At 42.8% G+C, this 15547-nt stretch overlaps 1 protein-coding gene and 1 non-coding gene across 6 annotated transcripts in view; both read right to left on the minus strand.

The window, feature by feature from the left end:
* Window positions 1-644: 644 nt before the first annotated feature.
* The window catches only part of CERS5 (ceramide synthase 5), a 36510-nt gene continuing 21607 nt past the window's right edge, over window positions 645-15547 (minus strand). For 2 of the 5 annotated variants that reach the window (XM_059682912.1, XM_059682914.1), the window contains exons 3-10: window positions 15359-15489; window positions 14621-14678; window positions 12862-12912; window positions 9536-9628; window positions 7855-7983; window positions 7650-7756; window positions 4032-4188; window positions 645-1518 (exon numbers count right to left, since the gene is read on the minus strand). In XM_059682912.1, the coding sequence (XP_059538895.1) occupies window positions 1369-1518; window positions 4032-4188; window positions 7650-7756; window positions 7855-7983; window positions 9536-9628; window positions 12862-12912; window positions 14621-14678; window positions 15359-15489 (876 nt within the window). In that variant the 3' untranslated portion in view covers window positions 645-1368. Of the gene's footprint in view, window positions 1519-2838; window positions 2948-4031; window positions 4189-7649; window positions 7757-7854; window positions 7984-9535; window positions 9629-12861; window positions 12913-14620; window positions 14679-15354; window positions 15490-15547 lie in introns of all 5 variants that reach the window. The other 3 variants (XM_059682915.1, XM_059682916.1, XM_059682913.1) reach the window with 2 other exon arrangements.
* Window positions 13891-14025, minus strand: LOC132229027 (small nucleolar RNA SNORA51). The gene has a single exon (XR_009451605.1). It is a non-coding gene; the product is annotated as a small nucleolar RNA SNORA51 (small nucleolar RNA).

A 15547-nucleotide genomic window follows, 5' to 3' on the forward strand; every position in this document is an offset into this window, starting at 1 on the left:
TAAGTAGAAAACTATCCTGAGAGATTAATACTACTATTCTTAAAAAATATTTTTTATTGATTTTTAGAGAGAGAGAACAACATCTATGTGAGAGCGGAACATCAATCAGCTGCCTACCAGGGATTGAGAGCACAATGTGGGCATGTGCCCTGACCAGGAATCGAACCAGCAACCTTTTTGGTGCATGGGATGATACCCAACCGAGCCACACCAGCCAGTGCATGAATACTACTATTGGTCATTTTGCCCAAGGCCTCAACTAGAGAAAAACCTGGGTTAGGAAGACTGTTTCTCTATGGGCTAAAAGAGAAAACATCTGCTTAGATTCACTTATCATAATATTAAAATGTTAACTGGCAGTATCTGTATTTTTAACTAAAAGTAGCTTAGCTCTTCAGACTCTTTGTTGGTTTGGTGATATACATGCTTTAATCCGCTCAGTATTTTTTCTTGTGACTACTACACGTTTATCTTTTCTTAAAACATAAAGTCCTAAAACGTAGGCATTCTCTTCCCAGCATGTATAGAAAGGAAAAATTTGGTATCCAATGGCTTCTAGAATCAGACCTGAAAAAAAATCCTTAATTGGCTTATGGATTCAGGGAACTGGCGATAGAGTCACTAAAGGGTTTGAGATAGCAGAAGAGGGTTGAAGCACTTTTAATCACAGAAGAGTAAACAATAGTATAAACTGTTAACAGCTCACCCAGTGGCTGTTGTCCTCCTTCAGCCCTCTGCTCACCCTCTCCCACCCCCCACTCCCTATATACCATTGAGTAAAGAGCAGGGTTATCAGCAGCTGTCCCTGTCACTACCAGGTGGTAGGAAGGAGATCTAGCTAGGGGTCACAGCAATCCTGGCCATCCATCCATGGTTATCTGTTTCTACACAACTTCATGTGAAATATTCCAGCTCTGAAGGAAGAACAGCGCAGAAACAACCTGGCTGCTCCATTCAGATGGCCAGAGCCTCAAGAGTCATGGGCAACAAAGGAGGTGATAGTCCCGAATCAGTATAATTCAAGATGCAGCCAAATCCGGGATTGAGGTGGGCCAGGCAAGGCTAGAGGCCCCAGTTCAGATTTGTGCCCCAACCCAGGTAATGAAACTCATGCATATGCGCACGCACGCGCACACACACACACACACACACACACACACACACACACCAAATATTATTGAAAGAACCTGGAGGCTATTAAATACAAAATGGCAGAGTTTTTTAAAAAAGTGAAAATAGTTGCTTCTTTGATTCTCCTCAGTGCCTGCAGATCCCTAGTCACAGGAGTGCAGGTTTGGGGAGGCCCAAGAAGAGTAGGTGGCCGGTGGCCCTACAAGTCCATGTGCTTAAGTCCCCTTACCAACCATTTCACTCTTCAGCCCAGCAGCTGCCTCCCATGTGACCATTCACCCAATTGGCACCATTGCTGGAGCTGCTGCCACAGAAGCTTTTTGTGTTGGTGGTCACATCTTCTTCCTCTGAACTGCTCTCCACATCACTGCGATCATCTTTAGACACCTAGGTGGGATGCGGCCAAAGGTAGGAAAGGTGAGGACAGAACTTTTCTGGAAACTTAAGACAAAGCCCACAGAGCCCATGTTTGGGCACTGTTCCCAATTTGGCCTACTTTTTGGTGGTACCTGACTCAAAATATTATCTAGACCATGGCTACTGTTGTGAATATCCTTTGCCTGCTTCCTGAGTTTCTCTCTCATCATTTCTGTTTTTATTCTCTATGGAATAAGTAGCTAGTTTGGTTGAGGGGTGTATCTTTCAGGACCAGCCTAAGAGAGCTGAAATCATTCCCTGAGTTCTGATTTAGGTTTGAGGGATACTCCAGCCACCCTTTCTCTCCTTCCATCTCAAAAAATAGAAAAAGGCCAACAAAAATAATGCATATGACTGTCATCATTGTGTCTATCTTCCAGTGGTAATGGTGATTGCAGTTATTCATATTGGTTATCCTGAGTTCTGATCTGTCTCCAAAACTGTTCCATACTGGGCCTTTTTCAGAAGTTCTATTCTTTCTGGGCGCAATTAGCAATATCCTATGACACCATTTCTCCAATCTTCTCCCTTTTCCTGGAAGCAAGATCACTTCTCTTGTGCAACTTTGGCATTCCCAAGATCCACATAGTGAAAAATGGATTGGCAGTCAAGGGAGAAAGAGTCCCAGTCCCAATCATGCTACTATTTGTGAATCTTGACTGCTTAACCTCAGGTTTTTTGTTTTATATTTTCAAATGAAGAGTTTGGATTAGGGCAGTGTTTTCAAATCTAAATTATCTTGAATATCAAACAAAATATTTCAAATTCTCTACCATGGACCATAAAAGTAAAAGAGAGAAACCCAATGAAACCTATGACAGACTTCTGACCTCCAGAACTAAAGGATAATAAATATATGCTGTTTTTAAGTAAATAAATAAAGGTGAAAAGGAAACAAAACTACTTATTGTTTCCAAGTGGGGCACTTGCTTTGGTTAGCCCTAAGATTCTATGGTTTATAACAGCTGTTGACTTTTGACCCCAGATAACTAATTGATTCCTGATCTTTAGAAAATTTCTACCAGAGAGCACAGTGTGTCTAGATCTGAAGTAAAGGGAGACTCAAAAAGGGAAAGGGGGGGGGGGGGGCGGAAAGGAAAAAAAGAGAAAAGAGTAGACTCCATTTAGGAAAATCTGGCAGCTTGAGCTCCAGTCAACAATGGCCCCACCAAGGTCAGGAGAGTGGGCATGCTTTCAGAAAACACGGGAACAGGAAGGAAAGCAGGAAGGAAGAGAAACACATTCAGAAAGACATGCTTCAGTGAATACTAGAAGCACAAATACACTTACATGCAAGAGACGAAATTGTCCAGCTCCCACCAGGCATAGAAAAAAGGAAGGAGGTGAGAAAAGAGTGGAGAATACAGAATCTGGGTGTAATCCTTCCTGGGTAAGTCACCTGGTCAGGAAAGAAAAGCGGGAGAAAAGAGATGTCTGTAGCTACAGTAAGATGCGTAGGCACACTGAGCAAGGTCTGTAACCAATTGCAGCCGTAAGGAACAGACATAAGAGGTCCTACATGCCCAGGTAACATTCCATCCCTTTGTCCTAGAGTCACTGTGTCCTCTAGCAGAGCCCCTCCCCCTTGGGATTCTGTATTATTGAAAGCTGAATCCACAGCCCTTAGGCTGATTAAAGCCCAACTGCTTTAGAACTTGGATTCGCTTATGAATTTTATCATTAAATGACACTTCTCTCTGTGCTTTTGGGCTCTGGGCATAAGATGGGTATTTAAAATCCTATATACCCTTCTCATTTTAAGACCCTTGCCTCATACAACAGTGGGGTGAGGCCAGTACTTGGTCTCTTACATAAACCATATCTTGAACATCACAGTGTGGTCATCTTGAGGTGGGTTGTGAACCAACGTCATTCCCTAGGCCAGCGGTTCTCAACCTGTGGGTCGCGACCCCTTTGGGGGTCGAACGACCCTTTCACAGGGGTCGCCTAAGACCATTGGAAAACATATATAATTACATATTTAAAAAAATTACATATTGTTTTTGTGATTAATCATTATGCTTTAATTATGTTCAATTTGTAACAATGAAATTGGGGGTCACCACAACATGAGGAACTGTATTATAGGGTCGTGGCATTAGGAAGGTTGAGAACCACTGCCCTAAGCAATCTCTGCTTTTACAGTTTTTATCTTGGAGCTCTGCATATGATTTCCTTGAAAAAAGGCTCCCTAGCTAAAAAACAAAAACAAAAATATGAAATCTACTTCCTGTTCATTATTTAACAACAGTCATTTCTAAAGGATAGGGAGAAGGAAGAGCCTTCCTCTTACATCTAAGTCATGTCCTAAAAGGCTAAACACTCATACTTATAGAAAAGGTGAAAACTATGGGTCGCTAGGCCTTTTGCTGGGTCCTCTTGTGTAGATGGGGCTCACCAGGCTAGATCGAAAGAGAAGGTCTATTGAGTAATATCCATCTTTCTACTCAGCCCCAAGGAAAGAAGCCATCTTTCATCCTCACCTTTCCTCGGATCAAGGCTTTGAAAGCAATTCGTGCAATTAGGTAGGACCAGATGACATGCAGAACCTGTAGGATCAGGAGAAGGCCATTGAAGAGCCACCAGGAGGGATAGGGCCCAATCATCTCCCAGCTCTCAAAGAGGGTTGTGTTCAGAATCCTAGAAGAGGGAGACCAGCGGTCAGATTGTAGAGTCTAAGCCAGGCAGATAGGGATGAAGCTGAGTTCCCTGAGAAGCAGAACCTGTGTTTTCTCCCTGTACCTCCTCCCAATTGAAGTTCCACGAATATTCATCCACAGTGAGAAAAGAATAAAGGAAGGCAGCCTATGAAGTTTTCTATCATTAGGGATAAGGGGAGATACATATACACTCAAACCTCAGTTCTCGAATGTCTCCCATCTTGAACAAGTCGGTTCTCAACTAACTTGTTCATGGGAAAAAATGTCTTGGTTGTCAAACAAAACTTTGGTTCTCAACCCAACAACCCTTTCATGCTGTATGATCAATCACGAGTCTCTCAGGTGACAAACAGGAGAGAATGCATGAGTATGAGTCAGTTTACCACTAAACCTCACATTGTTAACATTTCAGGAAATTGTGCTATAAATATATATATTTTTTGCTTTAGTTGCTGCTTATTATTATTAAATATTATAGTAAGTCACATGGGTCCTAAGAAGGTTAGTGATAGCAAAATGAAAAGGAAAGTTGTGAGAACGATAGAGCTTAAAAAATAATTGCAAAGTATGAGAGAGGTGTTTGCATATCTAATTTGGCTACTGAATATGGCATGATGAAATCAATAACTAGTACAATTTTAAAACATAAAGAGGCCACCAAGAGAGCTGATGTTGCTAAAGATGTGAAAGTGCTCATGAAACAAAGATCACAGGCAATTTAAGAAATAGAAAAATTGTTGTTGATTTTGACAAATGAAAAGCAGCCAGTGATGTAGCATTTCGGAGACAATGATATGTGAAAAAGCGAAAATGCTGCATACTGAACTCCTAAAAGATACCCCTGGAATGAGCGTTGAAAGTGATTTGTTTAAGGCTAGTAGGGCATAGTTAGATAAATTTAAGAAAATAAGTGGCATTCATAGTGTAGTCAGGCATAGAGAGGCTGCTAGCTCTAACACAGTAGATGCTGATAATTTTGTAACAGATTTTCAAGAATATGTAGAGGCCAAGGGATTTATTTGTTGACCTTCAGAGGGAACAGCAACATAGAGCAGCTGAAGAGCTCTCTTCAGAGAAGAAGGGGAGGGATATTCCTACTTCACTAATCAATAAGAATTCAATTGTGATGAGACAAGCCTCTTCTGGGAGAAAATGCAAAGAGGACTTACATCACACAGGAGAAGTCACTGCCAGGACACAAGCCGATGAAGGACAGGATGACGTTTTTGTTGTGTGGGAATGCAAGTGGGGATTTTAAATTGAAGCCTTTACTGGTCTCCATTCTGAAAACCATGAGTTTTCAAGAAAAATAAGTTGCATGTGATGTGCAGGGCTAATAGCAAAGCTTAAGTAACCAGGCAATTTTTTTTATTGAGTGGATTCATGAAATTTTGCTCCAAGTGTGAAGAAATACCTCTGGGAAAAACTACTGCCACTCAGAGCACTTCTTGTAGTGGACAGTGTTCCCTCCCTCCAGGCTTGGAGACTGAGGTGGTGGAGGAGTACAGCTTCATCACTGTTAGGTTCTTGCCGCCTAACACAACTCCTCTTATCCAGCCCATGCACCAGCAGGTCATTTCTAATTTTTAAGAACTACACAAAGGCACTGCTTCAGAGATGTTTTGAGGTGACATCTAAAACTAATTTAACTCTTGGGGAGTTCTGGAAGGAATAGTTTAACATTCTCACTTGTTTGAGGCTTAGAGACAAAGCATAGGGGGAAGTGTCTTCCAGAACCATGCAATTGGCCTGGAAGAAATTGTGGCCTGAGTCTGCTGCTGAAAGAGACTTTGAGGGCTTAGAGGATGAGCCTATGTCTGTTGTTGAGGATATTGTGTCTCTGGGCAAGTCCATGGCTTGGGGGTGGATGAAGATGATGGTGAGGACCACAACACTGAGCTGACCTTCAGAGGGAACAGCAACAGACAGCAGCTGAAGAGCTCTCTTCAGAGAAGAAGGGGAGGGATATTCCTACTTCACTAATCAAGAAAATGTTTGGGAAATGAGGAGAAATGCAAAATTTTATTGAGAAATATCACCCTAAGAAGTAGCAAATCATGCAATAAACTTGTTCAATGACAATGCAGTGTTTCACTTCAGACAAGTGTTAAAATGCAGATAAAAACAAACATCATTGAATAGGTTTTTAGTGAGACAGAGGCCCAGGGAGCCTGAACCAAGTTCTAGTGGAGCTAAGAGACAAAAGAGAGAAAGAACCCCAGGAGAACAGCTGTTTTTTATGGAAGGGGACTCCCCTTCCCAACAATAATATCCCTCCATTCCCTCCTCTCCATATTCAGTCATTAATAGCTCTCAACATTAAAGGTAAGTTCTAGTATGTATGCAAATTTTTATTTTTTACAGCACATTTCATTTCCTCTTTGTTAAATTTTCATTTACATTTCATGTCCTTTTTGTTTGTAAAGTGTTTATAGATTAAACAGTACATTAGACATGTACTACATATAAGAAAGGTTAAAAGAGGGAATCATTTGGGGTCTGGAACAAGTTCATTCAATTTACTAAATAAAAAATGGGAAAAAATGATTCGGTTTTTGAATAAACCACTTCTTGAACAGCCTTCAGGAATGAATTAAGTTCAAGAACCAAAGTTCCACTGTATAAACCATAGGAACTGATGGAGTAAGTTATATTATTACTTCAAATATGCAAAAAAAACTGGGACAGCAATTTTAATCGTAATCCTAGGACTCAGATCCCCAGGCACATATAGAATAGTCGGTAGCTGATTCCCTCAGACTAAGCGTGATCTCCAATCGACAGAGTCACTGACTTTGTACCATAAAGTAGTGAGTGTAGAAGTGAGAGGCATGTGTGCGTGTGTGTGTGTGTGTGTGTGTGTATGTGTTAGTCAGGGTGGGAGAAAGGATATGAGCAGGAAAACAAGCAAGAAGAGCCTGAGAATTTTGTGATCAGCACAAAAGAATGCAAATGAATTACTTAGGCATAAAATGAGGACTGTTCCTCAGAGATGAATCAGGAATGCCACAGCCAAGTGAGTTGGATGCTCTGAGTCTAGACCAGCTGTGGGCAAACTACGGCCCGCGGGCCGAATCCGGCCCGTTTGAAATGAATAAAACTAAAAAAAAAAAAAAAGACCGTACCCTTTTATGTAATGATGTTTACTTTGAATTTATATTAGTTCACACAAACACTCCATCCATGCTTTTGTTCCGGCCCTCCGGTCCAGTTTAAGAACCCATTGTGGCCCTCGAGTCAAAAAGTTTGCCTACCCCTGGTCTAGATCATGCCTCACTAGAAATACTATGCAAGAGAACTGAGGTCCTGTGAGAATCCACAAAGGTTAGGTTAGGTTAAGGAAAAAGCAGGGCATCAGGGTTCTTGGTGGTTTACTCCCTAAACTGACAAAAGGTATCATTAGCTACATTCCTACGACAGCTCCACAGCTCTAACACTTACCAGAATGGATAGATTCCTAGACGAGTGACCATAAAAACAGCACTGAAGATCACAAAAAGGGTGTCACAGAGGCGCTGATACTTGGCATAATTGGCCAGCTTGGCTGCCTGGAGGAAGAAAGAATTAAATTGAGGAGAAAGCCTGTTCTCAGGAAGAAAAGGAGAGAAATAGAGGAATAATGAGGGAAAAGAAATTGGGGTCTTACCTCCAGTAAGAAGTCTGAGGCATCATGTAGACACATGACCAGAGTTCCTACCCGAACCATGTTGTTGATATATGAGAAGGTGATGAGCCCAATGGTGGCCAAGTGATGCACAAACATGATCAGGAAGTCCTAGAAAGGAATGGAAATAGAAGAAGCAGGTATAGGCAAGGCCATAGAGATGCTAGCCAACTCAATGCCCTGCATTGTTCTCTGCAGATCTTATCCCAGCCTTAGAAGTTCCATTTTGTTTAAACTCTCCATTAAAAAGCTGCCTAGCATTTGACCCAAACTCTCTATATCAGTGACCCATAATCTATGTTAATAAAGCTTAAAGCAGATTAAAAGCTCTAATTTAGTTCTGGCCGGTGTTGCTCAATGGTTGGAGCGTCAGCCTGCACATCAAAGGGTGTTGGCTCAATTCCTGGTCAAGGACACATACCTAGGTTGCAGGTTTGGGGGGGGCATGTCCGGGAGGCAACCAGTTGGTCTATCACATCGATGTCTGTCTGTCTGTCTGTCTTTCTCTCTCTCTCACTCCCTCTCTTCCACTCTCTCTAAAAAAATCAAAGGGAAAAATATCCTCTGGTGAGGATTAACAAAAAAATACAAAAAGCTCTAATTTCTTCTTGGATTCCAATGCCAAGGGCAGACCTGAAGAAATCTCTAAATACCTGAGTTATCAGACATAGCTAATAAATACGTCTTAGCCCAATGAGGAACAGAAGGTGGGAGAAGGCAGGAGAAACAAGGATGAAAAGTTATGTTTTCCACATAGACAGATACAGTGATATATTCTAGTTCTTGAGTTGGGGATGGGTTCAAAAGTATACATTCTAGTATGTCTTTAAACCTTTATATTTGTGTCATGTATTAAAATAAAATTTTAATAAGGGGACCTGTCTCTCCTGACCATAGGAGAGTGAAAAGCACCTGATTTGAGTATCAAGCTTGTAGGTTATGTAACAACTAACAACCCAGATTAGTTTCAGTCCATTCCCATAAATGCTAATTTTGGTTTTCTCACCAAAAATAACCATAGGTTAGTAACAGATTAAGGCTAGAGCTGCTGGAACTACATTATGTCAGGTGGACAACAATAAGAGGTGAAGATTCTGTCTAGTTATAAAAAACTTAAGTCATTTCCAAATTTGTCACTATGTGGACAAGTCAACTCACTTTTCTGAATCTTTGTTTCCAAAATAATAGCAAGAAAACGGTAAACGAAATAATGTAGAACTCCCTCCAGTTGAAATTCCTTAAGTGGGGTCACCAAGAAGGAAAAGCAGAAAGAGAACCAGGGCCCCTAATGCCAAGCAAAAGCCAAATTTAGCCTTTATGGATTCAGACGTGTCCTGGATCATGCCTTTCTATCCCTAGTTCTGACTAGTTTCCTGAGCTTTACACATGTAAGAGCCTTGGAGAAAAATAAAGAAAAGGGTATGCTTAGTGGTTTACTGTTCTCATCTTGGCTACCCTGAAGGCCTCAAATATACTTCTTCATTAGTCAAGTCTCATTTCTGAGAACATTACAAAGAACTAATAGTCCCATCAAACCTACTTTCTCCCTTTTCTGTGGTCCCAGTTAGGACAGAGAATCAATCCATCACAATGGCAGTAATGGTAGCTTCTAGGAAGGAGAATGCAATAAGTTACTGGGAATCAAGGGAACCAGTGTCCTTACCTTTCTTTTAATGTCTGTAAACTGAGAAAACATTAGAGACCAATAAAAGGCCAATTCCATGATATAATAATAATAAAGCCCACTTGTGAGAGGCTGAAAGAGAGAAAGAAGTAGTTAGAATACCAACCAGTCAAAGATTCATTCTATCTCTGCAACTACCTCTGCCTTGGAGGACCAATATCGATAAAAAACATAAGAAATGACTTAAGTCTTTTCTCCCCATCGTCTTCCAAGATCTTCAATTGCTAACAACAGGCTTTGGGTTGGTATGGAGACTTAAACCTGGTGCATGGATTCGTTCACTGGTGGGGTCCCTCGCCCTGGCCTGAGGGGAACAGGCCGAAACCAACTCTCTGACGGGTCCCAGATTGCGAGAGGGTGCAGGCCAGGCTGAGGGACCCCACTGCATGATCGGGGCCAGGGAGAGACTGTGAGAGGGCTCCAGGGTGTGTCCGGCCCGTCTTGCCCAGTCCCAACTGGCTGGACCCCAGCAGCAAGCTAACCTACTTGGTGGTCAGTGTGTATCATAGCAACTGGTCGATGGGTCAGACACTTAGCATATTAGGCTTTTATTATATAGGATATATATATTCAGCTCTCATCTTTTAGAGATCAGATAAAGTTAATACATACTACAGCACAATAAAATCAGTGTATCTAAAATTCTTGGCGAATAATGCTTTTCAAGGGATTAAATACACTTAGGCCTTTTTTTCTTCCACTCCTGACCTTTTTCTAGTATAGATTAAGGGGACTCCAAGTAACCCTTGATTCAAAAAGGACACCTGAACCAGAAAGCACTTCATTAAGTGCCAAAAAGCTGCTTTTGTTTCCAGCCCAATTAGGGGAATATAATGAATACTAGAGGCCCGGTGCACAAAAATTTGTGCACTTGGGGGGGTCCCTCAGCCTGGCCTGTGCCCTCTCGCAGTCTGGGACCCCTCGGGGGATGTCCACCTGCTGGCTTAGGCCCGCTCCCCAAGGGATCGCGCCTAAGCTGGCAGTCAGACATCCCTCTGGCAGCCCGGGAGCCCTCAGGGGATGTCCACTTGCCAGCAGGGAGCAGGCCTAAGCTGCAGTCGGACATCCTTAGTGCTGCTGAGGAGGCGGGAGAGGCTCCCACCACCACTGCTGTACTGGCAGCCATTAGCCTGGCTTGTGGCTGAGCAGAACTCCCCCTGTGGGAGCACACTGACCACCAGAGGGCAGCTCCTGCATTGAGCATCTGACACCCTGGTGGTCAGTGTGTGTCAGTGACCAGTCATTCCCAGTCGTTCTGCTGTTAGGGTCCATTTGCATATTACCCTTTTATTATATAGGATAGAGGCCTGGTGCCTGGGTGGGGGCCGGCTGGTTTGCCCTGAAGGGTGTCCCGGATCAGGGTGGGGGGTCCCGCTGGGGTGCCTGGCTAGCCTGGGTGAGGGGCTAAGGGCTGTTTGCAAGCTGGTCAAGCCCCCCAGTGGGGACACTCATCTCATGGGGGTGTGGCCAGCCTGGGTGAGGGGCTGAGGACTGTTTTCAGGCTTCCCACAGCCCCTTCAGGGTGGGGGAGTCCCGGTGGGGTGTCTGGCCAGCCTGGGTGAGGGACTGAGGGCTGTTTTCAGGCTGGCCACGCCCCCCGGTGACCCAAGTTCCCAGCCTCTCCTTTTTTTCTTTCTTTCTGGGATTTATTTATCTTCTGTAATTGAAACTTTGTAGCCTTGAGCGGAGCCCAGGCTGGCTAGGGCAGGCAGGAAGCTTGGCTTCCTCCATCGCCAGGGGCAACCCAAGCCTCCTGCTCACTCCAGCTCAGTTGCCGCCACTATCTTGGTGGGGTTAATTTGCAAACTCACTCCTGATTGGTTTGTGGGTGTGGCTTGGGTATAGCGAAGGGATGGTTAATTTGCATGTTTCTCTTTTATTAGATAGGACTAGAGGCCCGGTGCACAAAAATTTGTGCACTCGGGGGGAATGGGGGGTCCCTCAGCCAGGCCTGTGCCCTCTCGCAGTCTGGGACCCCTCAGGGGATGACCACCTGCTGGCTTAGGCCCGCTCCCCAGGGGATTGGGCCTAAGATGGCAATCAGACATCCCTCTGGCAGCCCAGCAGCCCTCCGGGGATGTCCACTTGCCAGTGGGGAGCAGGCCTAAACTGCAGTCAGACATCCTTAGCACTGCTGAGGAGGCAGGAGAGGCTCCCACCACCACCGCTGTACTGGCAGCCATCAGCCTGGCTTGTGGCTGAGCAGAGCTCCTCCCATGTGAGAGCGCCCTGACCACCAGAGGGCAGCTGCTGCATTGAGTGTCTGTCCCCTGGTGGTCAGTGTGTGTCATAGTGACCAGTCATTCCCAGTCCTTCTGCTGTTAGGGTCAGTTTCCATATTACCCGTTTACTATATAGGATAGAGGCCTGGTGCACGGGTGGGGGCTGGCTGGTTTGCCCTGAAGGGTGTCCCAGATCAGGGTGGGGGGTCCCGCTTGGGTGCCTGGCCAGCCTGGATGAGGGGATGATGGCTATTTGCAGCTGGTCACACCCCCTTCAGGGTGGGGGTCCCGCTTGGGTGCCTGGCCAGCCTGGATGAGGGGATGATGTCTGTTTGCAGCTGGTCACACCCCCTTCAGGGCGGGGGTCCCCACTGGGGTGCCTCGCCAGACTGGGTGAGGGTCTGAGGGCTGATTTCAGGCTGGTGGGCGACTGAAGCTCCCAGCCTCTCCTTCTTTCTTTTTTTAATTCTGGGATTAATTTACCTTCTATAGCTGTCACTGGAGCTGAGAGCAGGCTCCAGCTCTGAGGCTGTTGCCGGCTGAAAGCAGGTACCTGGGTTTGTTTAGATTCTATAATTGAAACTCTGTTGCCATCACTGGCCGCTCTAAGCTCTGAGGCTTCGCTGGCTGAAAGCAGGTTTCTGGGGTTTGTTTAGGTTCTAAATTGCAACATTGTTTCATCCGGAGCTCAGAGCTGAGCTGTGGCAGGCGGGGAACATTGACTTCCTCCATCACTGGAGCAAGCAAGCCTCATGTTCATGTTCGCTTCAGCTGCCTGGCTGCCGGCCACCATCTTGACTGGCAGCTAATTTGCATATCTCGCTAATTAGCCAATGGGAAGGGTAGTGAAGTTATGGTTAATTACCATGTTTCTCTATTATTAGATAGGAGGATAATGGGGAACTGGAACAAAAAGATCACTGGATTTCACAGCTATGGGGGCCCTAGAAATAGATACCCTGTATATATGACTCAGAGACTCAGCCTAACCCCTTAAGAATACCAAGGATATGTGCTATCTGTCCTGTGTTTGCACTGTCCCCCACTCCATTTTATATACATACGTAAGTGCTCAGATCCTACCTGAAATGGATAGCTATGCCAGCACTGTCGGGTGTCCCAAAACCAAGGTGACTAAGAAAAAAACAGATAATCCAGATCAATCTTCAGAATTCTCCCATGGCTCACCTATATAATCCTGTTCTCTCTATGCTATAGGGTGAAAAGTAATCCCTCTTGACAGAATTTAGAAACCCTTGAAGGGTAAATAAATATCTAGATTTCTCTTCTAGGACTTAAAGTGTTATTACAAATAGAAAAATCATGATTTGAGGTAAATAAGGGCAGGGAGAGCTCTAAGATAGTTTTTGAAAGCATCATCACCTGGGATAGAGGAGATAGGAAGACAGGAAGACAATAATTCCATTTGTTAACCAAGAGAAAGATCTCCATATCAAAGATTCCAAAGTCAAAAGTAATAACTTCTAATGGAGTTTTAATTATGTCCTGTAAGCAATTTGCCCATTTCATCTAAGTTGTTGAATTTGTTACTATTAAATCATTCATAATGTTGTCTTATTATCCTTTCAGTGTCTACAGTGATAATCCCTTTTTCTCCTTGATATTGATAATTTATTTTTTCTAGGGTTTTATCAAATTTAATCAAATGTTTCAATGAACCATTTGAACTTTCGGCTTTATTAGTTTCTTCCATTGTTTGTCTAATGCCTATTTCATTAATTTTTACTTATTTAACTTTGTTCTTTTTCCAGATCTTATTAGATCATTGATTTTAAAGCTTTCTTTTTTTTCTAACATAAACATTTAAAGTTGTAAATTGCTCTCTAAGCATACTTTACCTGCATCACATAAATTTTGGCATATTGTAATTTCAGCATCGATCAATTAAAAATATTTTAAAATTTCCCTTCTGATTTCTTGTTTGATCTACAGATTATGTAGCAGAATTGTTTAACTTCCAAACATTTTCTGGATATTTCATTATTATTATTTATTTTTAATTTAATTTTATTATGACCAGAGAACATATTATATAAGAATTCAGTATTTTAAGGTTTACTGAGATTCATTCATTCATTCATCATTCATTCTCCATGCCCCCTTTCCAGTCACAATACAGACCAGGCAAAGGGCCCAGGCTGGAGTGTATGTGGGCTGGGTTTACTCTGCCTCCTCTTTTTGTACAGTCAGTGTAAGAACACAGCCTGTGGTAAGCACCAGGAGGCAGAGATTTATTATCTGGCCTATCACATGGTCTATCTTAGTTGACATTCCATGTGCACTTAAAAATTATATATGTTCTTCAGCTGTTGGTGTAGTGTTCTTCTATAAGTGTCAATTAGGTCAAATTGTTTGTGTTGTACAAAGTTATATCCTTAGTGATATTTTTTGTCTAGTGATTTAGTCAATTACTGATAAGAGAGTATTAAAATCTTTTAAGTACACACAATCTGATTGTGTATTTGTCTATCCCCATCCTTAGTTCTGCCTCTTTTTGCTTCATATATTTTGAAACCTTAACTGTATCATTTAGAAAAATAGGGCGGTGCTGTGAAATAAAAACTATGTAATCAGAAATCAAAAAGTATGAAATTCTTCGACTCTGGCAACTAACTGAAAAGCAGGACTTATACCTATTTTATCCACTTTAACGAGTTACTGACTGCATTTCTGTAACTGTCTCCTCCTTGGAAGAATGAGGCTTTTGTCAAGTGCTTTGTAAACAATTGTGCGTTATGCTGATTTAATCAATACCAATTATTCTCTAGAGATGTGGGCATGATTAGAACCCAAAAGAAGATCAGAGAAAGTCCACACTCACCGACCAAAGAAATCTAATTCCGTAGCAGAATATACATAAATAAAAAGTGAATCTCCACCTGGGTGGGCAAAGAGTAGAGGTTAGATGAATATTCACTCAAAAGGAAGTCTTAGGGGCTAAAGAAGTCAAGATAGCAGATTTGGAGATAAGATAGTTACTGGTGAAAAAGAAGATAAATCCCCAGAATAGGGACAAATACTATTACCTCAAAAGCCAAAAGAGACATCTTTCGGCTGTTTAAAATAGATTTCCACAAGTGTTTACTGGCTTTAATCAACTTTTCTTCCATCTCATACTCCTTGATAATGCCTAATATTTTCTTTGCACAAGGATAAATACAGTGTTCTGTGTCCAGAGGGGAATTAGTAAAAACCCAGTGAAATAAGTATAGTATGCCCAGAAAAGGGATGCTATCCATCAAAAAGTCCATTTAGAGCAAGCTGGTTCTATTGCTATCAAGGTGTACAAGGGTGTGCATGTCTACCTACATAAGTACAGTTATAGGAATTCACTCCCAATCTGTTTTTGGGAAAGGGAACTACATTTAGCTTAGTGGCAAGTACGTCCAAGAAAGGGTGACTAGTCTCCCCATGCTCTTCTTTCCTGCCTATAATAAATACAGTTAACCCTGCACATTCATCGGCTGCTGTCCTAATAATATAAGTAATTTCCAAAAAGAAAACCTCAGTCCAGTCACACCCTACCCTTCTCACTCCCCACCTCCCTCTGCACACCTACATGCTTTCACAGAATTTAGTGAGTGTTGGGGGCTTGTCCTGATTCCTCCGATGGCGAAACCAGCATTGGATTTTTCGGACATCCCAGTCCAGTTGCTTTGACAGGCCCTCCAGCCTTTTCTCATCAGGATACTGTAGATATATAACCAGAGTCAGAACATCCCTTTTTCTTCAAACATCTCATTAAATC

This window comes from Myotis daubentonii, chromosome 2, assembly GCF_963259705.1.
Source record: "Myotis daubentonii chromosome 2, mMyoDau2.1, whole genome shotgun sequence".
NCBI lineage: Eukaryota > Metazoa > Chordata > Mammalia > Chiroptera > Vespertilionidae > Myotis > Myotis daubentonii.